General features: G+C 54.9%; 2 protein-coding genes across 6 annotated transcripts; one reads left to right on the top strand and one right to left on the bottom strand.

The window, feature by feature from the left end:
- The first annotated feature begins 361 nt into the window (after positions 1-361).
- Positions 362-14,216, top strand: TTC16 (tetratricopeptide repeat domain 16). Of its 3 annotated transcripts, XM_070430609.1 has the most exons (14): positions 362-433; positions 1,411-1,556; positions 1,859-1,949; positions 2,079-2,222; positions 3,273-3,373; positions 3,928-4,057; positions 6,024-6,238; positions 6,847-7,091; positions 7,355-7,496; positions 9,093-9,258; positions 9,790-9,932; positions 10,089-10,257; positions 12,120-12,186; positions 13,181-14,216. In XM_070430609.1, the coding sequence occupies exons 1-14, from the start codon at positions 416-418 to the stop codon at positions 13,999-14,001; spliced, it is 2,598 nt and encodes an 865-aa protein (XP_070286710.1). In that variant the 5' UTR covers positions 362-415; the 3' UTR covers positions 14,002-14,216. The 3 variants fall into 3 exon arrangements, with proteins under 3 accessions (XP_070286710.1, XP_070286711.1, XP_070286712.1); XM_070430610.1 differs by lacking the exons at positions 362-433; positions 1,411-1,556; positions 1,859-1,949 and having other exon boundaries at positions 2,134-2,222; positions 3,933-4,057; XM_070430611.1 differs by lacking the exons at positions 362-433; positions 1,411-1,556; positions 1,859-1,949; positions 2,079-2,222 and having other exon boundaries at positions 3,114-3,373; positions 3,933-4,057.
- Positions 14,093-18,321, bottom strand: TOR2A (torsin family 2 member A). 3 transcript variants are annotated; one of them, XM_070430612.1, is made up of 5 exons: positions 18,128-18,321; positions 17,304-17,569; positions 15,884-16,059; positions 15,099-15,226; positions 14,093-14,854 (listed from the first exon to the last, which is right to left on the bottom strand). In XM_070430612.1, exons 1-5 carry the CDS (start codon positions 18,285-18,287, stop codon positions 14,610-14,612), a joined length of 975 nt encoding a protein of 324 aa, XP_070286713.1. In that variant the 5' UTR covers positions 18,288-18,321; the 3' UTR covers positions 14,093-14,609. The 3 variants fall into 3 exon arrangements, with proteins under 3 accessions (XP_070286713.1, XP_070286714.1, XP_070286715.1); XM_070430613.1 differs by lacking the exon at positions 15,099-15,226 and having other exon boundaries at positions 14,594-14,854; positions 15,872-16,059; XM_070430614.1 differs by lacking the exons at positions 14,093-14,854; positions 15,099-15,226; positions 17,304-17,569 and having other exon boundaries at positions 15,907-16,059.
- Between the last annotated feature and the right edge of the window lie 684 nt (positions 18,322-19,005).

Raw genomic sequence — 19,005 nt, 5'->3', positions numbered from 1 at the left:
GTGGTCGCCACCTGCCGCCAGCGTCCAATCCAGGGCGGGCCACGGGGTCGCCACGCTCCTGAGGGGCGGAAGTGGCGGGGCAGTGGCCGCTCCGGGGCGCCCCGGCCCCTCCCGCGGGCCGGCGTCACCGCGTCCGGCTGGGGGCATGGTGGGCCTCGCAGAGCCCTTGCTTGGCCTCCGGATCAGAGAAGGGAGCTTCGTTCTGCCCCCGCTGTCGTCCCGCCTCGCTGTCGTCTCAGCCTCCCCCGCTAATAAAAGTTTGTTGCCCTTTTTCTGGCTCAAACCGCCCTTGGAATCTGGAGGCGTGGCCAAAGGGGCGGAGCCTGTGGGCGTCGTGGAGATGGTGCCTAGCAACGTGGAGGGAGGGCATAGAGGGAGCCAGCTCAGTTCCACAGGTCACCCAGGGCGGGACCTCATGACCGACTCCAAGCAGGTGCGGGAGAAGGCTACCGCCAGGGCAGAGGGTCGGGAGAGAAGTGACCAAGGCTGAGTTCGCAGGAAAGAGGACGGGGGAGGCAGGATCAGTTGTGCAGTTCAAGAAAGTGCCAGGTCGCAGTGCGGGGAACAGGAGTTGGGACGTGTGGCCGCTGGGAAGGTCCGAGGGGTGGCCGATGCTGGCGTCCTGGCCGCGATGGCATGGGCCCAGAGGAGAGGGCGAGAAAAGAGGAGGGAAGAGGTCGTGAGGAAGTGGGACAGACAGGACTTGAGGACTGATGATGGGACATAGGTCTGTGGCTTCAGAGAAGGTGGACTTCCCGAGGCGGCAGAACTAGAGCAGAAGTCAGGTGCAGTGCTCAGTTGGTCCTGCTGGGCACGAGGATCACACAGGATATGCAAGGAGCTGCAGGCCGGTGGGGGGTGGGGGGTGGGGTGGGGCCTGAGCTGGAGGCATTAGAGTTTTGGGTGTGGCTGGAGGTGAGTGCTGAGGGGTACCAGGAGGAGAGCTGAGGACAGTGTGAGTATGAGACTCCTAAACCCTGGCCTTGACCATAGGAAAGGGAGAGGCAGGACTGGAGAGAGAGGTTATGGTTCTCAACCTTCTGGCCCTTTAAATACAGTTCCTCATGTTGTGACCCAACCATAAAATTATTTTCGTTGCTACTTCATAACTGTAATGTTGCTACTGTTGTGAATTGTAATGTAAATATCTGATATGCAGGATGGTCTTAGGCGACCCCTGTGAAAGGGTCGTTCGACTGCCAAAGGGGTTGCGACCCACAGGTTGAGAACCTCTGGGTTAGAACATCCCTCAGGGGAATGGGGCTGGGGTGCCACCATACCTCAGGCTGTGCCTCCTACCAGGGCTCATTCCCACCTCTCCTCCTTCCTGTGAAATACCTGATAAGCCTGTATAAGTGGAGTGGGGGTCATTTGCGAGGCCTGCTCCAGCTTGCTGTCCATTGGTTCTAGGATTCGCCAGAGCCAAAGCCATGGGCGACTCCACTCCCAAGGGAGACCATAAAGCGCATCTTCGGGACCAGCCAGGCGTTCCAAAGCTTTGATGAAATAAAACCAACACTCTCTGAAATAACAGTTCCTCTCAAAGTCAGGGAGTAGTGAGTGACTATCTTGTCCCAAGGTCCCTGGTTTCTATTCTGCACAGTAATTGACATGCTGTGCAGCTTTGGGCCAGTTACTCTCCCTACCTGGGCTCCAGTGAACTCAACTGTGTAATAGGGCTCATCTGCCTCAGTGAGTCAAAGGCTGCTACTGGCCTGGATGAGCTCCAAGAATCTCTGTCTACTCTTCTGTTCTCTCCACCCAAGTGCCTCCCACCCACTTGCATAGTCCCAGCTGTATGCCCTTGGGAAAGTCCAAGTCAGGGCCACCTCTCTGCCTGTGCCCCTTGCCCCCACAGCTACCACCGAGGCCACTGGTGCTTGGAGCGAGAAGACTGGGAAACAGCTGTGGTGTTCTTCTCCCGTGCCATCCACCTGGACCCCCAGCTGGTGAGGGGGAGGGTTTGGGGGGACCCACCCAGTCTGTAGCACACACTTCCCCCTCACTGTCATGCCTTCCAGGTCCCTGGTCTCAGGGCCACCAAGTCCCTGTTGGTAACTCAGTCCCCTCTCCCTCAGGTCGAGTTCTACGCCTTAAGAGCCGAAGCCTACATCCAGCTCTGCGACTACTCTTCGGCTGTCCAGAACCTGCGGAGGGCCCACTCCTTCCAGCCCGAGAACATCCAGTTCCTGAAGCGCCTCACCTTGGTGCTTTACCTGCAGGTGCTGGGGCCGCCCAGGCCCACGCCACGCGCACACCTCACACCCAGGCCCCTGGGCCTCCCCCCAGCTCTGGGGGCTCTCCTTGCTCCTGGGACTAGTTCTGACTTCCCGGGGAGTTCCTTGGCCCTGTGTCTGTTCCCCACCTGCTGCCCCTCTCATGACCTCTCCCACCTCCCAAGTGGGCTTACCACTAGGGCTGGTCAAGTTTAGTAACGTCATCCAATAGAACTTTCTGCAATAATGACAGTGACCTGCTCAGCACTGTACAATCTGGTAGCCATTGGCCACGGGGAACTGTTGAGCCTTCGACTTGTGGCAATTGTGACTGAGAAACTAATTTTTAAGCTGTGTTTCTTTTAAATTAAATTCATATAGCCACATGAAGCTGGTGGCTATAGTACTGGACAGTACAGACGTAGAATCTAGAGACTCTAAGCACTTAAAGGGGAATACCAGCCCCATTTGCATTTTTTTAAAAAAACACACCAATATTAAACCATAAATACCAACAAAGTCTTATTTTTTTCCATTTTGACAACTTCAATATCTTTTAAGTAGTTATTCAATTCTTGAAACAGCTGGGATATCCAAATCACATACTTAATCTGTCTGTTAGGGTCCCAAGTCCAGTACTAACACTTCCTGTGCCACCTTGGGGAAGTCACTTCACCTCTCTGAGCCTCCGTCCTTTCATCTGAAAGGGGGATGCTAGTTAGTACCAGTGAGGCTGTAAGTTCAGATTCTTAACACAGGGCCCGGCACCTGGAGCCCTGGGCCAGGCTGGAGCCTGCTACTGCTGGCTCTGCTGTTCTGGCTCACCTCCCATGCTTTCTCTGTGTCTCTTTGTTCCTGTGTCTCTGTAGTGCTGGCTCTCTCCCTAGCTCTGTATCTCTTTCCATCTCTGTGTCTCTGACTCTTAAAGGCTCTCCAGATCTAGAGCTCTGAGCCTCTCTCTTCTCTCTTCTCTCCCACCCCAACGTTGCCCACCCCTCTCATGAGTGCTGCTGGGCTGGGGATGCACGCAGAAGGGACTGTCCCTCGCGTCCTCAGGGCCAGTGCCTGTTTGAACAGTGTGCTTTTGCGGATGCCCTGAATGTCTTCTCGCAAGCCTTCGAGCTCCAGCCCAAGAAACCCAGCTTCCGTTACCGATGGTGAGTGGCCCATTTGTGTCCTTGCCAGCCCTGGTTCTCCAGTAGCCCCTTCCTGGCCTCTAGCACAGCGATTTTCAGCCGGTGTGCCGCAAGAATCTTTAAAACATGCAATACCTGAGTATTTAGTCAGGAGCACTGACCTCTTTTCCCTTAGGTTGTCAAATTTAAAAAATGACAACAGCCAACACAAAAATAGCCTTCCAGCCTGGCTGGCATGGCTCAGTGGTTGAGTGTCAACCTATGAACCAGGAGGTCACGGTTGGATTCCAGGTCAGGGCACATGCCTGGGTTGCAGGCTTCATCCCCGGTATGGGGTGTGCAGGAGGCAGCCAATCAATAATTCTCTCTCCTCATTGATGTTTCTATCTCCCTCTCCCTTCCTCTCTGAAATAGAAAAAATATCTTAAAAATAAAATAATAGCCTTCCAGTGAGAACAAATCAAAATATATTTGGTGTGCTGCAGAGTTTTGGTCATTAGTTTATGTGTGCCATGAGCTGGAAAGGGTTGAAAATCGCTTCTCTGGTAGACAGCACCTCTGCCCTTTGTCCTCAGCATAGCCTGTCTCCTGGCCCTCAGACGATATCAGGACTGCCTCTCACTTGTCACCAAGGAGGTGGAGTATGGCACAACCAACGCTGACATCTACATCCTCCGAGCCAGGCTCTATAACTCCATGGGGAAGGTAAAATAGGGAGGGTGGGGAGTGGGTGGCCCTTCCCCCAGCACATCCCAAGATTATAGGAGGCTGCCAGCAGCCAGCAGCCACATCCCCTCAGTGCAGAGAGGATACTGTACCATTGTTACTAAGCCCTGGCTCCGTGCCAGGCCTGGATTGGCCCCCGGAAACCACAAGATAAGAGACTTATGCCATCACCGCCATCACAGAACTCACAGCCCAGAGAGACATCCCTAAGCAGATAATTAGGTGAAGAATGACTTCGTGAGTCTATGAAACCATCAGAGATCCACTAGTTAAAGAGGCCCTTCCCCCTTCCTTCCTTCCTTTCCTTATTTGTCTCAGTAAACATTTTCTAAGCACCCCAGCTGCTGCACTCCACAGGCTGGGCATGGGGACAGACAGTACAGGGGACAACTTAGGGGCCAGGGAGACGAGTCACAAGGGAGGAGGGGAATTTAGGTATGTGAGGGTGTCAGGCAGGGCCTTGTGAACTCAGGACGACCTTGACTTCTTTTGGGGGACAATAGGAACCTCAAAAGGGTGTTCCCTGGGGCAATGGGCTTTAGAAAGATCCTTCTGGCTGCCAGAGGGAGTGTGGGCTGCAGGGGGCAAGTCTGGAGACCAGGGGCCTGGAGAAGAGGCTAGGTGCCATCCAGCAGAAGAGAAGGGGGCCAGGGGAAGGATGGGCAAGTAGGCAGCAGTTCCACCATCCTTGGAAGTCAGGACCAGAGACTGGGGGAGTGCAAGAGGGAAGGAAGGATCCAGAACAATGGCGGGTGTTCTGGCTTGGCCTGGTGCCTGGGAGCTGGGACACTCAGGAGGGGAAGGAATGGGGGTGGGTGGGGCATCTGGGGGTGGGAATGTGAGCCTCCCTGTACTGAGGCTTCTGTGATCAACAGTGAGTCAGTGGGAGAGTCTCCTTCAAAGGTGGGAGACTAGTAATTATTGATAATGATTTTTGACTGTTGGGATTTTAGCCGCTCCCACCACTTTAGCCTCACAATGCACATGCTAAGCACTTAACTCATTTTTATCTTCTTTAAAAATTGATTTGAGAGGGAGAGAGAGAGATTTGTTGTTCTACTTATTTATGTATTCATTGGTTGTTTCTTGTATGTGCCCTGACTGGGGATCAAACCCACAAGCTTGGCATATCGGGACTATGCTCTAACCAACTGAGCTACCCCGCCAGTACCTACTCATGTTTATCTTAAAGGCTCACAATAACTGTTTCAGTGGATGCAACCCCCTTGTCCTCTTTTTACCGGTGAAGATACAGGCCCAGAGGGGCTGGGTGACTTGCTCAGGGTCACACAGCCAGTTCTCAGGAGCTATGCCCTTGAACCCAAGTCGGCCTACTTGGAAGTCCTTCCCATCTTTCCCCTCTCAACTTCCTGGTGTCCACTGTTTGCTCTGCTCACCCTTCCACCAATTACCTATAGGACATGGGGTGCTTGCCAAGACTGTGTTGACTGACTGACAGACATGCTCATCCGGTAGAAGGTATTTGCCTGGGAATGTTTTCTGCTCATGCCCAGGCCTGAATCTGTTCTTGGCCAGAGTTATGTTGGGCATAAAGGTCAAGGGAGCCAGGGAGGAAAGGATAAGAAGGCACAAGAGTCACAATCAGGGGCCACACCCTCCTCCCACCTCAAGTGAGTTTCACAGAAGTTCTCCAAGGAGGCTGTCCTCCAAATCCCTTTCCATGGCAGAAACCAGCAAAGGCGACCCTTGCTCACCTGAGGTCACATCTGGAGGGGCCAGTAGGGATGAGATTTTCCCACAAGGTTCCCTGCCTCCTTCAAGAGGCAGAACAGATGGAACAGCAAAGCGGGAGCACTGAGGATGGGTGGCATGGTGCCAGCCTACCCTGAGAAAGGCCCCTATAGCCAGGAGGTCGGCCTCTCCCCACTGGACAGGGTAAGGCTCAGCTTGGCTGTGCCCCTGATGCTACCCCTGGCCCCTGCAGCCCCACCTCTGCTATCAAGACCTGCACAGCGCCTTGGTATTGGATCCCAAGCACACACAGGCAAAGGTGCTGCTCAAGATGATGGTAGAGAAGTCCCAGAAGTCATTCCGAGATGCCAGGATCCTAGCCGTGCAGGGCAAGCTGCAGCATGCAGTGCAGTGTGTGAACAGTGCCATCGACAACAACCCTCTGGATCCCAGCTTCTTCCTCTTCAGGTACTGGGTGGGGAGGTGCCAGGATAAGGCCCAGCTGTGTGGTCCCAGGAGAGCTCTTGAATCGATGTAGGCCTCAGTTCCCCATCTAACTGATACTAACCTTTCCCTACTCCCCATTGGGATCAAGGCAGCATGGGAGGTGGTCTCCGCAGGCAGCAGCCTCAGTTAAGCAGGGATCCTGGACCCCCAGGCCTGCTGAGCAGGTCATGCTGGGAGAATCAGCCTGGCTCAGTGGACAAGGCTTGGGTGTGAATCTGACCCCAACAAGGACTCACCACAGGATTCAGGACCATTTAACTTCCTTGAGCCCCGGTCTTCCCACATGAGCAGTGGAGGTGAAACACCTGTGCATGTACAGCCTGAGCATAGAGGCTGGCGTGCCCTTGGCTCCCAAAAAGAGAGAGGGAAGCTGCTTTTGAGAAAAAAATGACTAGTGACTAGCAGGTTACCTGAGTAGCAACCCATGACCCATAGGCCAAACCTCCTGAGGGTTGGGGGAGCCGCCACCACCACCTCCACGGGTCAGAAGGCCCAGAGCAGCAGCGGCTTGCCCAGCCACAGGCACCCCGTCAGCGCCCTGCTCTGGCCCTCATGTCCCTTCCCCACAGGGGCACCATGTACCGCCGGCTCCGGGATTTTGATGCGGCGGTGGAGGACTTCCTGAAGGCGCTGGACATGATGAGCGAGCACCAGGAGGACATGGTGCGGCAGGCGCAGCGCCAGCTCCTGCTGGCCTACAACGACTTCGCCCTGCACTGCTACACGCAGGGCGCCTACCAGGAGGGCGTGCTGCTGCTCAACAAGGTCCTCAAGGATGAGCAGGGGGAGAAAGGCCTCTACATCAACCGCGGCGGTGAGGGGGGCAGCGGGTGGGCGCCTGAGGCCCCCCAGGGAGGGAGGGAGGAAGAAGGGAAAGAGGAAACGGTTAAGAGTCGCAGTGTCCCACGGACACACGTGGGGAAACACTGCCTTCAAGAAACTGGCTACAGCCTACGGCCTGCTCAGAAATCAGGCCGCTGGAGAGGTGGACCAGCCCTCAGTTTCAGGCCCCGCCCGCCCTCTGGCGGGTGGAGAAGGCTGAGCTAGGCTCCTGGACCCGGGGGTGGGGGGCCCCAGATTGCTTCTTCCAGTTGGGCTACCTGAACTTTGCTGAGGCGGACTACCAGGAGGCGCTGACGCTGAGCCCGTCGGACGAGGGCGCCAACCTGCGCATGAGCCTGCTGCAGGAGAAGATGGGCTGCTGCGAGCACAAGAGCAAGTGCGCCGGGGCTGGGGGCGGGGCTGCGGCTGCGGCGGGGCGGGGTCAAGTGCTGGGGGCGGGGCCAGGGGCAGGAAGCCACCAGCTGGGATCCTCGAGTCAAAAAGTTCTCCCAGTGATGTCCCCTAAATATAGGTTTTAATGTCCAAGTTTTTGCAAAAAATCCTTCACTGTTTTCTAAATGTTATGGTAATTGTGCTTTTTATAAAAAACTTAAGGGTTTGATGATAACTCAGAACATGGAAGTTCCTTATAATAGCTACCTCCCAAGGCCTCCCCACCCCCATAAGTTTGGTCAAGATTCCTCCAGATCGTTTCCTATGCATGCAGTAACAGTTATTATCATTTTACAGAAGTGTTTTCATGCTAAATTGTGCTTTTTTACTTCCCATGGCATTAGTCTGGGACCATCTCATTCTCTTGCTCCTGCTTGCCTAGGGCTCCATTCTGTGGAGGAACCATAGAGGGCTGCCTTTTATTCATTTAGCTACTACACTGCTGCTGAACGTTTGGGCTGCTTTCAGTTTTTTTTACTATAAATAATGCAGTAATGAGCACCACACATATGTTTTCATGCACTCATACCAGGAACACTACAGTTAGATTGCTGGAAGTTAAATTGTTCGATAAAAGAGTGTGAAAATTTAGCATTTTAAATAATGTCCAAATGTTCTCCAAAAACAGTGAACTAATATAAACTTTTCTCCCAGGAAAAGAGTCTTGGTTTCCCAGACCTCCCTAGTGTGAGGTAGTAAGACTATTTTCAACTCTGCTAACCTAATAGGCAAAAAAACAACAAACTCTTTTGCACTTGATCTTGCATGTTTAAGTCGCTAGCACAGTTGTGTAGCATCTTCTATATGTTTATTGGTTGTTATGGCTTGCCCAAATCTTTTGCCCATTTACCTACTAAATTGCTCATTTAAAAAATTTTTTGTTAAAGGGTTCTTTGTGCCAATAAATTAAATTTTTTTTAAAAAAAATTAAAGAGTTTTTGTGTAGGTTAGAAAAATTAGCTTATCATCTGCCTTATGTAGCAAAATATATATGCTTATTGCTTTCCTTTGTGGTGGTTGTGGCGTGTGTGTGTGTGTGTGTGTGTGTGCGCGCGCATGCTTAATTTACTGATTTGAGAGAGTAACATTGATTTGTTGTCCCACTCATTTATGCATTCATTGGTTGATTCTTGTATGTGCCCTGATCAGGGATTGAACCAGCAATCTTGACATAGCAAGACGATGCACTAACCAACTGAGCTACCCAGCCAGGGCTTCATTGTGGTGTTTTTGCTACTCAGTAACTTAGGATTTAATCACAAATTAATTTTTTTTACTTTTAGCTGCTGGGTGTATGACATTCTCAAAAAGGACTTCCCTAATCTAAGATAAAAAGAGTGTCTACTTATGTTGGGGTTGTATACTATCATTTGAGTGTTGGGTCCATCAAGAGCGTAGCTGGTAGAAGGAGAGTGGTGGGGCAAGGTGGCGGGGAGCAGGTACCAGCCTGGCTTTCTCCACACTCCTCCGTGGGGCCGGAAGCTGCTATTTCCCACCCAGGAGGCTTCGCTCACTGCAGCCTGTGGCTGCTATTTTGTAGACAATTCCAGAAGGCAGAGAGCCACTTCACACTGGCCATCCAGCACAATCCCCAGATGGCTCAGTACTACCTGCACCGCGCCAGAAGCCGGCAGTTCATACAGAACATTTTTGGGGCCCGCCAGGACGTTGCAACTGCCCTGATCCTTGACCCTAAGCAACCGAAGGTGGGTTCCTCCTGGTGGCCAGGAGGGCGTCTGCACAGTCAATACTCCTGGCCTCCTAACATACTCCCTGCCCCGAAAAGAAATGTGGTTTCCTAGCAACTAGTATAAGCTGCTAATGCCAGAGCATTTACTGTGTGCCAGGCACTGTTCTAACCTCTTCAGCTCGCATCACTCTAACCCTCTTCAGCCCCTAGGAGACAGGTAACGTTATCACCCGCCAATTTATAGACCAAGAGGGTAAGGCTCAGAGAAGCCAGTCCTCTTGTCCTAGATCACACAGCTTAGAGCTTAGACCCTGATCTGTCTGGCTCCAGAGCCCACGGCTAGACGCACCCCGTCAGTGTTTCCTCTCTGAATAGTTCCTTTCTCATGGTCTCCTCGCAGTTCTGGGGCAAATCAGCCCTTTAAGACAACAATTTGTAAATTCTCCCCTCTTCAGCCCTGCAAAGGGACTTTGCAAGGGCAGGGCAGCATCATACCACCGGCCCCTGCCCTGGCCCACATCTCGCTCTGGTCACCCCTTTCCTGCAGCTGCTCTCGCTGATAACCATCCTCTTCCCGGGCATGTCAATGGAGGAGGTGCTTGGCAGCCAGGTGGGCCTCCTGGCCAAGATGCAGCTGAGTCGTGTGATAGAGAGCAGGAGGAAGGATAACATCTCTCAAGGCATCATGGGGTAAGCTCCTCGAGCAGGAGCCACAGGCCAGGAGTGGGAATGGTTGGGCTCAAGGCTCCTCTGGCCCTGGCTGCCGCCTCAAGCCATTGTCCAGTCCTGGGGATGGTGGGTGGGGCAGGGAGACTTACCCTGTGCTCTGGGGCCCTGGCTGGGCAGACAGCTCCATAAGCAAGAACTGGAGCGCCAGAAGGCCCGGACCCTGCAGCTTTCGTGGAAGGAACAACAGGTTTTGCGGAAGACAAAACCTCAGAAGCTGGACTCCAAATCCCGGATCCCGCAGGAAGGGCCAGAACACCCAGAAGAGGCCGTGGATGCCGAGAAGAAGGTAAGTAGGCCAACAAGCAGGACCTGGAGGCTTTGAGGTCTGGTGAAGTGCACGCAGGCCTGGCTCTGCCCCACTCAGCTGTGTCGCTTGGGCGGGGGACTTGCTGCTGTGAGATGCGGATGGTACCAGTAAGGGGACCCCCGGAGGGAGTGCACAGGGGGACATGGGCCCCTCACGGAGAGGCCTCCTCAAACCTTGCCCACACTCACCTTCATGCATGCTGATGTGTGCACTGGCCACTCATGCCAGAGTTTTCTTAATTCTCCAATTCCTTTCTAAAAACTTGAACTGAGCCTGGCTGGCATGGCTCGGTGGTTGAGTGTTGAACCAGGAAGTCATGGTTCGATTCCTGGTCAGGGCACATGCCTGCATTGCAGGCTCGATCCCCAGTGTGGGGCATGCAGGAAGCAGCCGATCAATGATTCTTTCTCATCATTGATGTTTCTATCTCTCTCCCTTTCCCTTCCTCTCTGAAATATATATATTAAACTTGTATTGAGTGTAACATAGAAAAGTGTTCAAATCATAAAGGAACTGTTTGATGAATTTTCACAAACTGAATGCACCCATGGCATCATTACCCAGATCAAGAAAGAACACTCCCAGCTCCCCAGAAGTCCCCAGGAGCCCCCTTCAAGGCCCCTCCCTCAGCCCAGCCCACCCCACGAGGCTGTCCCGATCGCTCACACCACTCACACGTAGATGAGCCTGGTGTTCAGGGGACAGATCCGTGCGCCCTCCGGTCTCTGCTCCCTTCACTAAACCGCACTGGTGAGAGGCACCGGGCTGCTGCTCACTCTCACTGCCATGGCGAATCCCATCTACCCCACAATGTACCTACCCACCCACGGCTGTTGGACAGCACGTCAATAGTGTCCCCAGGAAACCTCACACAGGGGAAGTAAATGGGCTCCCTGAATCCCTTCCCATAAATGGAAAAGGCCAGCTCGCCCTTCTTCCAGGTTCCATTAGGATACAAAATACAAAACTTTGGTCCCTGTGCCCCTGGAGTCACTGTGGGCTCCCTCCCTCGGAGCTGTGAGCTGGCACCTGTACGTTAGTGCTGTTCGTGCTCCGTACCCCTGCCCAGCCCCCCTGGCCGCAGCTTCTCTCAGCTGATGCCCTGGGCAGGCTGCTTAGGTGCTCAGAGCCTGTTTCCTGGTCAATGAAATGGTATTAGTGGTAGTTTCCTCCAAGGTATGTGGGGAGGAGGAAGTGGGATACGACATGCAAAGTAGGGCAAAGCTCCTCAGTTGCTCACTGGCCACTGCCCAGGGTACAGCACTTGGCAGTTTACAGAAGCCTGTGCCATACTTGAACTAATTTACATGTTGCAGATGGGGAAACTGAGGCCCGTGCCACCTCTTTTTTTATTGTTGTTGTTAATCCTCACCTGAGGATATTTTTTTGCATTGATTTTTAGAGAGTGGGAGGGAAGGGGAGAGACACAGAGAGAGAAACATCAATGTGAGAGAAACACATCAATTGGTTGCCTCCCACACATGCCCCGAGGGCCTGGGATGGAGCCTGGAACCTAGGTACATGCCCTTGACTGGAATTGAACCCAAGACCCTTTAGTCCACGGACTGACACTCTAACCACTGAGCAAAACCAGCCAGGGCCCATGCAGCCTCTTGAACACTGCCTTGCTCACAGCAGCATGCCTCTCTAGGCTGGCCACTCCCCCTCCTGTCCAATCTTAGCCTCTGCATGTCCCTACCTAGCCCTAACCTGGGGCCTCTGAGCAGCTCCAAGCTCAAGGGAACAGTCACTGAAGGCCCCACTGCCTGCTGGCCTTCCGGAGCTCAGCCGCTGGCCGGGGCGTCCTGCAGCCCCACTGCCTAGCCCGTCTCTTGCCCTAGGAGAAGCCGGAGAAGTCCCTGTCCGACAGCTACCCCGACCAGACCTCGTCAGTCTCCATGTTGGGCTGTAAGTCCCTGGTGTCCCTTCCAGTCCTGAGTGAGCCAGAGCAGCAGAGTGAGCGAAGGTCCGGGTCAGAGACTCCCTGGCCTGGGTGAGAACGTGGGCTCTGCTGCCTACAGCTGTGCGGCTAAAGCAGGAGTATAACCCCAACTTTGCAGGGGGCATGCTGAGCCCTCAGGGAGGCGATGCCCGCACAGGCCTGGGAGCGGCCTTCACGATGGGCACTTCACATTGCTGCCTGCTCCAGCCCCACGCCCCCTCAGGCCCTTTCTCTCTCTGCCCTCTTGCCTCTCCCGAAAATAAGCTCACATGTGCATGTCCAAAGGACTTTCACCCCCGATTCTGCCGAGCACCAGCATGGAAGGGACAAGATTCAAATACCCAGGAATGCCACTCCTAACAGAGTCCGAGAGCAGGTGTGAGCAGTCCGGGGTCAGGATAGAAATAGTGGCGGCCAGCCCTGTCCTTCCATTTAGTGCAGTTCAACAAGCCATCGAGTCCCAGGGCTGGGCTTTGCCACACACTGGTCACAGGCATGAATAGCCCAGTCCCCGCCCCGGGAGCCCTTGGTCCTGAAGGGAAGAAGGCGCGCAGGTAGACGGATAACCAGGACAGTGTAGATGTGCACTGGAGGGCTGTGGGTGCACTTAGCCGCCTTTGGGGGACCAGTGGGGACTTCCAGGACCGGAAGGAGGGGTAGGGGAGGGTGGGGCAGGGCGAACTACAGGCTGTTGGTTGTGGCTGGAACGCAGAGGACAAGGAGCAGCCAGCACCATGGAAGCCAGAGATAGGCAAGTAGGACCCTCAGTATCTCCCCCTTATCTTACAGCCCTGGCCCACCTTCAAAACGCAGGTTGCTGAGGAGGGCTGGGCTGGCAGGCCTTGCCCTTGGCCATGCAAGGCCTCTGGGATACAGGCAAGGGGAAGGCCTAAGAGCCTCCTTTTCCTGGAACTGCCTAGGAAGGTGGCCTGATGGGTGCTCTTGGCATGCTCTTCCCAGTCAGGACCCTGTCTGTCTCCGAGACGGAGACGTCCACGACCTGTCCGGAATACAGGAGCACCTCGGCCACCCCTGTGCCCCTCACCTCTGATTCCTCACTGCTGAGGACGCACTCCTCAGACCTGGGAAACGACAGGGAAGACTCAAGCCTGAACCTCAGCCCCACAGACAGGGGCCAGAGCCAGCTGTTCAGGAAGACCGAGGTCACGGGGAGCCAGAGCCAGAAGCCAAGCAAGGCGGAGGCCACCCAGGGCCCAAGGCAAAGGCCCACCAAGACCGAGGCCACCCAGGGCCCAAGGCAAAGGCCCACCAAGACTGAGGCCACCCAGGGCCCAAGGCAAAGGCCCACCAAGACCGAGGCCACCCAGGGCCCAAGGCAAAAGCCCAGCAAGACCGAGGCCACCCAGGGCCCAAGGCAAAAGCCCACCAAGACCGAGGCCACCCAGGGCCCAAGGCCAAAGCCCAGCAAGACCGAGGCCACTCAGGGCCCAAGGCAAAAGCCCAGCAAGACTGAGGCCACTCAGGGCCCAAGGCAGGGGCTCAGAAAGACCAAGGTGGTTCACAGGCGGAGCCCCATCAAGGCTGAGGCCACCCGGGGCCAGACCCGGGGACTGATCCGAAGTTCCAGCAAGACCAAGAGTGACGATGACCCAAGCTGGAGCCCCAGCAACACGGAGGACACGCAGGGCGAGGGCCAGTGGCTCGTCATGGCCAAGGTGCTCGAGAACTGGAACCAGAGCCCAAGCCCAGAATCCAGCAAGACTGATGTCATCCAGGACCAGAGCCAGAAGCCCAGCCTTGGCAGTGTCACTGCTCTCTGAAGGGGCCACCGAGCCCCCACTTCTTGCTGGAGATGGGAGATATCCTACCACATTGGCATTCAGCAATTAGAAACCTCAGCCAACATTACTCTGGTCCCATGGCTAAGTTTATTATATTTGTTCTCTTCTTTTACAAAATTAAAAACATTAAACACCAGGCCCAAGTGGCAGCTTGAGTCCCTTCATCCGTGGGGACTGAGAAGTCTCAGCCTGGCTTATAATACTGGGACAGGGTGTGGGATATGGTAGCAGGGCAAGGGGCTAAGGGGAAAAGGCTGAGGAGGGAGGGAGCAGCCAGGAGCCACAGTCCCTGAGATACAATTCACATTTAAGAAGGCTCAGGCTGCAGGGTGAGGTCAAGACTCATTGAGGTTCTGGGGTGACCAGCACTTTCCCCCGGGGCAGGAAGCAAAGGCCACGATGTCCTCAGACCAGCTAAGAGGCCCACCTGACCCTCTGTCTCATGGCCTAGCCAACACTTCTCCTCATCTTCAATTTGTGCTCTAGGTCCCACTCTCCAGGAGGTCAGGACAAGGGTCCCTCTGGCAAAGGCCCCAGGGCTTTCCTGCATGGCCTGGCCGAGTGGGGAGGACAAGGATGCCAGAGAATCAGAGGAAGAAGGCAATTCGGGAAGCCACAGTCTTGCAGCCATTGGAGGAAAAGAGCTGCTCGTCCTCAGGGAAGAAGGCGGTGCTGTCCAGCACAGCCTGGATAACCTCGTCCCTTGGCTCCAGGCCCAGCTGGGCCAGCTCGTTGAGCACGCAGTGCCGCACATGGTGCCGCTGGAGCGGTAGGAAGGGCACCAGGGCATCCAGGAGATGCTCTTCCATGATGCCCGAGCGCCAGAAGCCGTCTGCCGGAAGGGATGATAGGGAAAAGCAGCTGAGCTTCACAGAGCTGGGTTTCTACCCCCCAAAGGCCAGTGTAGGTACACTGTTCTCAGCCACCTTCCGGGCGAAGGGCTCAGGCAGGTTCTGGGACAGCCAGGAGCATAGAGCCTGGGCTGGGAAGTCCTGGGTCAGTGGGCAGAGCATCAGATCCCAGCCCGATGGACCTGGGTGTGAAGCCATCCCAGGGTGGGGCTCCTGAGCACTCACGGTGGGGGTTGTCCAGCACCGCCTGGGCGATGACTGGCTCGAGCTCCTGCAGGCAGATCTCCTCGCGGTCCCGGCGGCTGCGCCATGCCTCCAGTACCACCTGGTTGATCTGCTCACCACCAGTGTTGCTAAAACCAGGGGGACCCGGGCCGAGACTCAGACAGTGGATTTGGCCCTGCTTCCCACATGCCACCTAACACAACCGGAGCCTGGGGGCTCAGCTCAGTGCCAGCAGGAGCCAAACCCACCAACACATTCCACAGGAACCACTTCCCCTTTCCAGAGCGAGTCCACAACCAGGACCTAGAAATTCACCTGTAAATGCCATGCACTTTACAGTTTACAAAACACTTTTAAGTCCTGTAAACTGACTTCCCCTCACCCAGCTTCTAGGACAGTGGGGCATTCATTTGGCCCTGCTGTTCAGAGAGATGGGAGCTCAGAGAGGTGAAGTAATTTGCCTGAGGAAACATAGCAAGGACTCTTGGAGGTGATACTAGAACCGCAGTCTTTTTCCCCAGGGCCCGTGTCCTCCTGGCCACAAAAGAGGGAAAACTCTTGAGCTAGCCGCAGGGCTTCCACAAAGAAATGAGGACCAGAAAGCCTGAGCCTAGAATGGGCTTCGAGACTGTCAAAGGGGAAGCCAGCCACCTTGAATGACACCATCAGGAGGGTGAGGGGCTTTGGGAAAGTTTGATGGGGCCCTGGGGGACAGTATTCTGCTGGGGGACCACAGAACAAAGATAGCTGAGGCCTCTAAGTATCCCCGTCACAGCGGCACCCACCTGATGAAGATGAAGATGGCTTTGCGATAGTTGGTCCCATACACAACCCAGGAGGAGCCCAGGAAAGGTTGTAGGACCTCCATCAGGCCTGGGGTCAGCTTGTCCATCTCATCAAAGAGGAAGAGGGAGCGGCCACAAACCGTGAGGTTCCCCTGGACCCAGCTCTTCAGGTCCTTCTGCAGGAGAGAGGCATGAGTTTGAGGGGGACTGGAGACACTCCCCCAGCCCCAGACTTCTTCCCAAGCAAGAATTAATCCCCTTCCCTGGAAGACATGGGCTCACAGCGAGCACCATCCCTTCATGGGACTGATGGCAAAACTGTGGCCCTGAGAGGGGCAGAATACTTGTCCAAGTTCAAACACAAGTGAGCAGGAGAACAGGGACTCAAACCCAGGCCCGGCACCTGCCTTCAGGCTCCTTCCCTGACACCTGCTGCTTTCTATAAAAGGGGAGGGCTCCTTCCTGCCCCGTGAACTTTCTCAGCAGTTTTGTTTTATGTTTTGTTGGGTGTTTTTTTTTTTTCTTTTCTTATTTTTAAATATATTTTTATTGATTTCAGAGAGGAAGGAAGAGGGAGAGAGAGATAGAAACATCCATGATGAGAGGGAATCATGGGTCGCTGCCTCCTGCAAGTCCCCCACTGGGAATCGAGCCCGAAACCCCGGCATGTGCCCTTGACCGGAATAGAACCTGGGACCTTTCAGTTCACAGGCCCACGCTCTATCCACTGAGCCAAACCGGCTAGGGCAATGTTTTGTTGGTTTTTTAAAATTGATTTTAGAGAGAGAGGAAGGGAGGGGGAAAGAGAGAGAGAAACATCGATTGGCTGCCTCCTGCACGACGCCTACCGGGGATCAAACGGCATAAGGCGTGTGCCATGTCAGGGAATTTAACCAGTGACTTTTTGGTGCAAGGGAGTTCAACCAACTCAGTGACTCCAGACAGGGCTCCCGGCAGCTGTGACAGTTAGTTCAGCCTGGAAAGTGCCTTGCCGTCAATAACAACAACAACAGTAGTAAAAATAATAATAATAGTAGCAATAACAGCTTGTAGTTACTAAGTACTTACTCTGAGCCTCACGTTGGGGCTAAGTGCTTTTCAGAGAGAAGATAATGCAGACTGGCAAAGGTAAGTGCTCAATAATTAATACCTGTAATTCTATAATCTCATGTTCTTCAGAACAACCCTGGCAAGTAGACACCATTAATGCCTCACCCCCAAGAATTAAAGTGAGAACTCCCTGCCAGGTAGAATGGCATCGTCCCGAGCTCTGTTCGGGATGGGTCCTGAGGGCTGGCTCCCACTGACTGTGTGGCCTACAGCAAGTGAACCCCCCTCTCTGGGCGTAGGACTCCCTCCCTCCCTAGGGCGTGGCATCCCTGATGCAGGGGGATGATGGTCCAGGATGCAACCAGCCTACCTTGTAGCGCTCCATGTGGCTGGGATGGGGGAAGTGGATGACAGGGGAAAAGTGGTGCACATAGGGGCTGCGGAGGCCACCCCGGAAGAGGTAGTGCGCCAGCAGGGAGCTGACATAGGACTTGCCAGTGCCTGTCCAGCCGTGCAGGGAGAGGACCAGCGGCTTAGTGGGGGCCGGGTCCTGCACGAAGGCCTTCAGCGCCTTCACCACCAGCGCCTTGGCCAAGTGCTGGCCTGCCAGGTGCTGGGCCAGGTCACACTCCAGACCTAGGGCCACAAGAAGGACAGCGTCAGAGTTGAGGACACGCTCCCGCCGGAAGAGGTTCAAGGGGGAAGTGATGTCTGGAACCGGGTCTAGAGATCCCTATGGCCTGGGACGCTTTCACAAGGGATCGCCCGCTGCAGGAGTCACCCTCCGGCCTAATTCAGCTTGGCAGCGCCCCCTCCAGGCCTCCCTCTGAATTGCGCTCAGCCCTAAGTGGGTGCCAGCCGTCAACAGGGTCTCTGCCCTAGACCCCTCTGCCTATTCCCAAGGTCAGCCTCTCCCTTGGCGGCCATTCCCCTGGGGAGGCCTAGCCCTGCCCCGCGGCCCCGCTGTCAAAGGCCTCTCTCCATCCTGGCAGGGCTCTGCCTGGACCCAGACAAGCATCCCCTAACCTTGGCCCCAGGTCCCGAGCCCCAGGCTCTCCACACAGGACCCACTTCCGGCCCGGCCGTCCAGGAGTCTGGGGTCCTTCCGCCCCTCGGTTCCACCCTCAGGTCCAGCCAGTCCCGGAGTCCGTGGGGTCTCCGGTCGGCCCGCCCCTCCACTCTTCGGCTCCTCACCCTGAAAGTCGGGCTGGAAGTCACATTCGCAGAAGGTGCCGAAGCTGCAGCGCAATGAAGTCAAGTCCCAGGCGGCGGCCGCGACCGAGACCGAAACCAGCCCGAGCAGCCCGAGGAGGCGCGAGCCCCACGGCCGGCGGCCACGCGTCTCAGCCGCCATCCGGGTGAGGCCCGAGCTAGGTCTGGGGCCGCCAACCGCCTCTCCCGAGAACTACAGCTCCCGGCGTGCATCGCTCCGCGGCAGCCACCTCTCTTGGCCTACAACTCCCGGCGCCCCTCTCGCCCCTCTCAAAGGCCCGCCCAGTCGTCCCGCTGCAGGACCGGAAGGTGGCCTCCAGGGGGAACCCGCGAGCTGTCCAATTCGGGATGGAGGGACGCGTTTCCATAACCATGGTAACTAGGGGAACATAGAAGTAGTTCCAAAAAAATAGTAAGGAATTATGACCACAAGGGTAATGTAACAATTGTAGTGAAAACTTGTGTGGCACCTTACACCTTATAAAGCGCCTTTTTCATGCTTTTTAAAAAATATGTTTTTATTGATTGCAGAAAGGAGGGGAGAGGGAGAGATAGAAACATCAATGATGAGAGAGAATATTGATCAGCTGCCTCCTGCAAGCCCCACACTGGGGATCGAGCCCACAACCTGGGAATCAAACTGTGACCTCTTGGTTCATAGATCAATGCTCAACCACTGAACCACTACAGCTGGGCCTTTCATATTTAAGAATACTAATAGCTTTTGGTGAGCACCTACTGTGTGCCATTAGTATTAGGTACCTTATATATCCTATGTGATAACAGTACCTATCATACAGAAAAATGGTGATATTTCAATGAAGTACAGGCACATAAAGTGTTTTGCATTAAAGTAATCA

Source organism: Myotis yumanensis, unplaced genomic scaffold, assembly GCF_028538775.1.
Source record: "Myotis yumanensis isolate MYYU_CA2020_CCGP unplaced genomic scaffold, mMyoYum1.0.hap1 SCAF_12, whole genome shotgun sequence".
Taxonomy (NCBI): domain Eukaryota; kingdom Metazoa; phylum Chordata; class Mammalia; order Chiroptera; family Vespertilionidae; genus Myotis; species Myotis yumanensis.
The sequence above is the reverse complement of the archived record's forward strand: the minus strand, read 5'-3'. Positions and strand labels throughout refer to the sequence as shown.

Coding starts and splice junctions, on each gene's coding strand:
- TTC16 (XM_070430609.1), top strand. Junction 3,374..3,927: donor CCCAGCTTCCGTTACCGATG/GTGAGTGGCCCA, acceptor CTTTGTCCTCAG/CATAGCCTGTCTCCTGGCCC. Junction 7,092..7,354: donor CCTCTACATCAACCGCGGCG/GTGAGGGGGGCA, acceptor GGGGGGCCCCAG/ATTGCTTCTTCCAGTTGGGC.
- TOR2A (XM_070430612.1), bottom strand. CDS start 18,287: ATGGCGGCTGAGACGCGTGGCCGCCGGCCGTGGGGCTCGCGCCTCCTC. Junction 16,060..17,303: donor GCCACATGGAGCGCTACAAG/GTAGGCTGGTTG, acceptor TCTCTCCTGCAG/AAGGACCTGAAGAGCTGGGT. Junction 14,855..15,098: donor GGTGCTGGACAACCCCCACC/GTGAGTGCTCAG, acceptor CCCTTCCGGCAG/ACGGCTTCTGGCGCTCGGGC.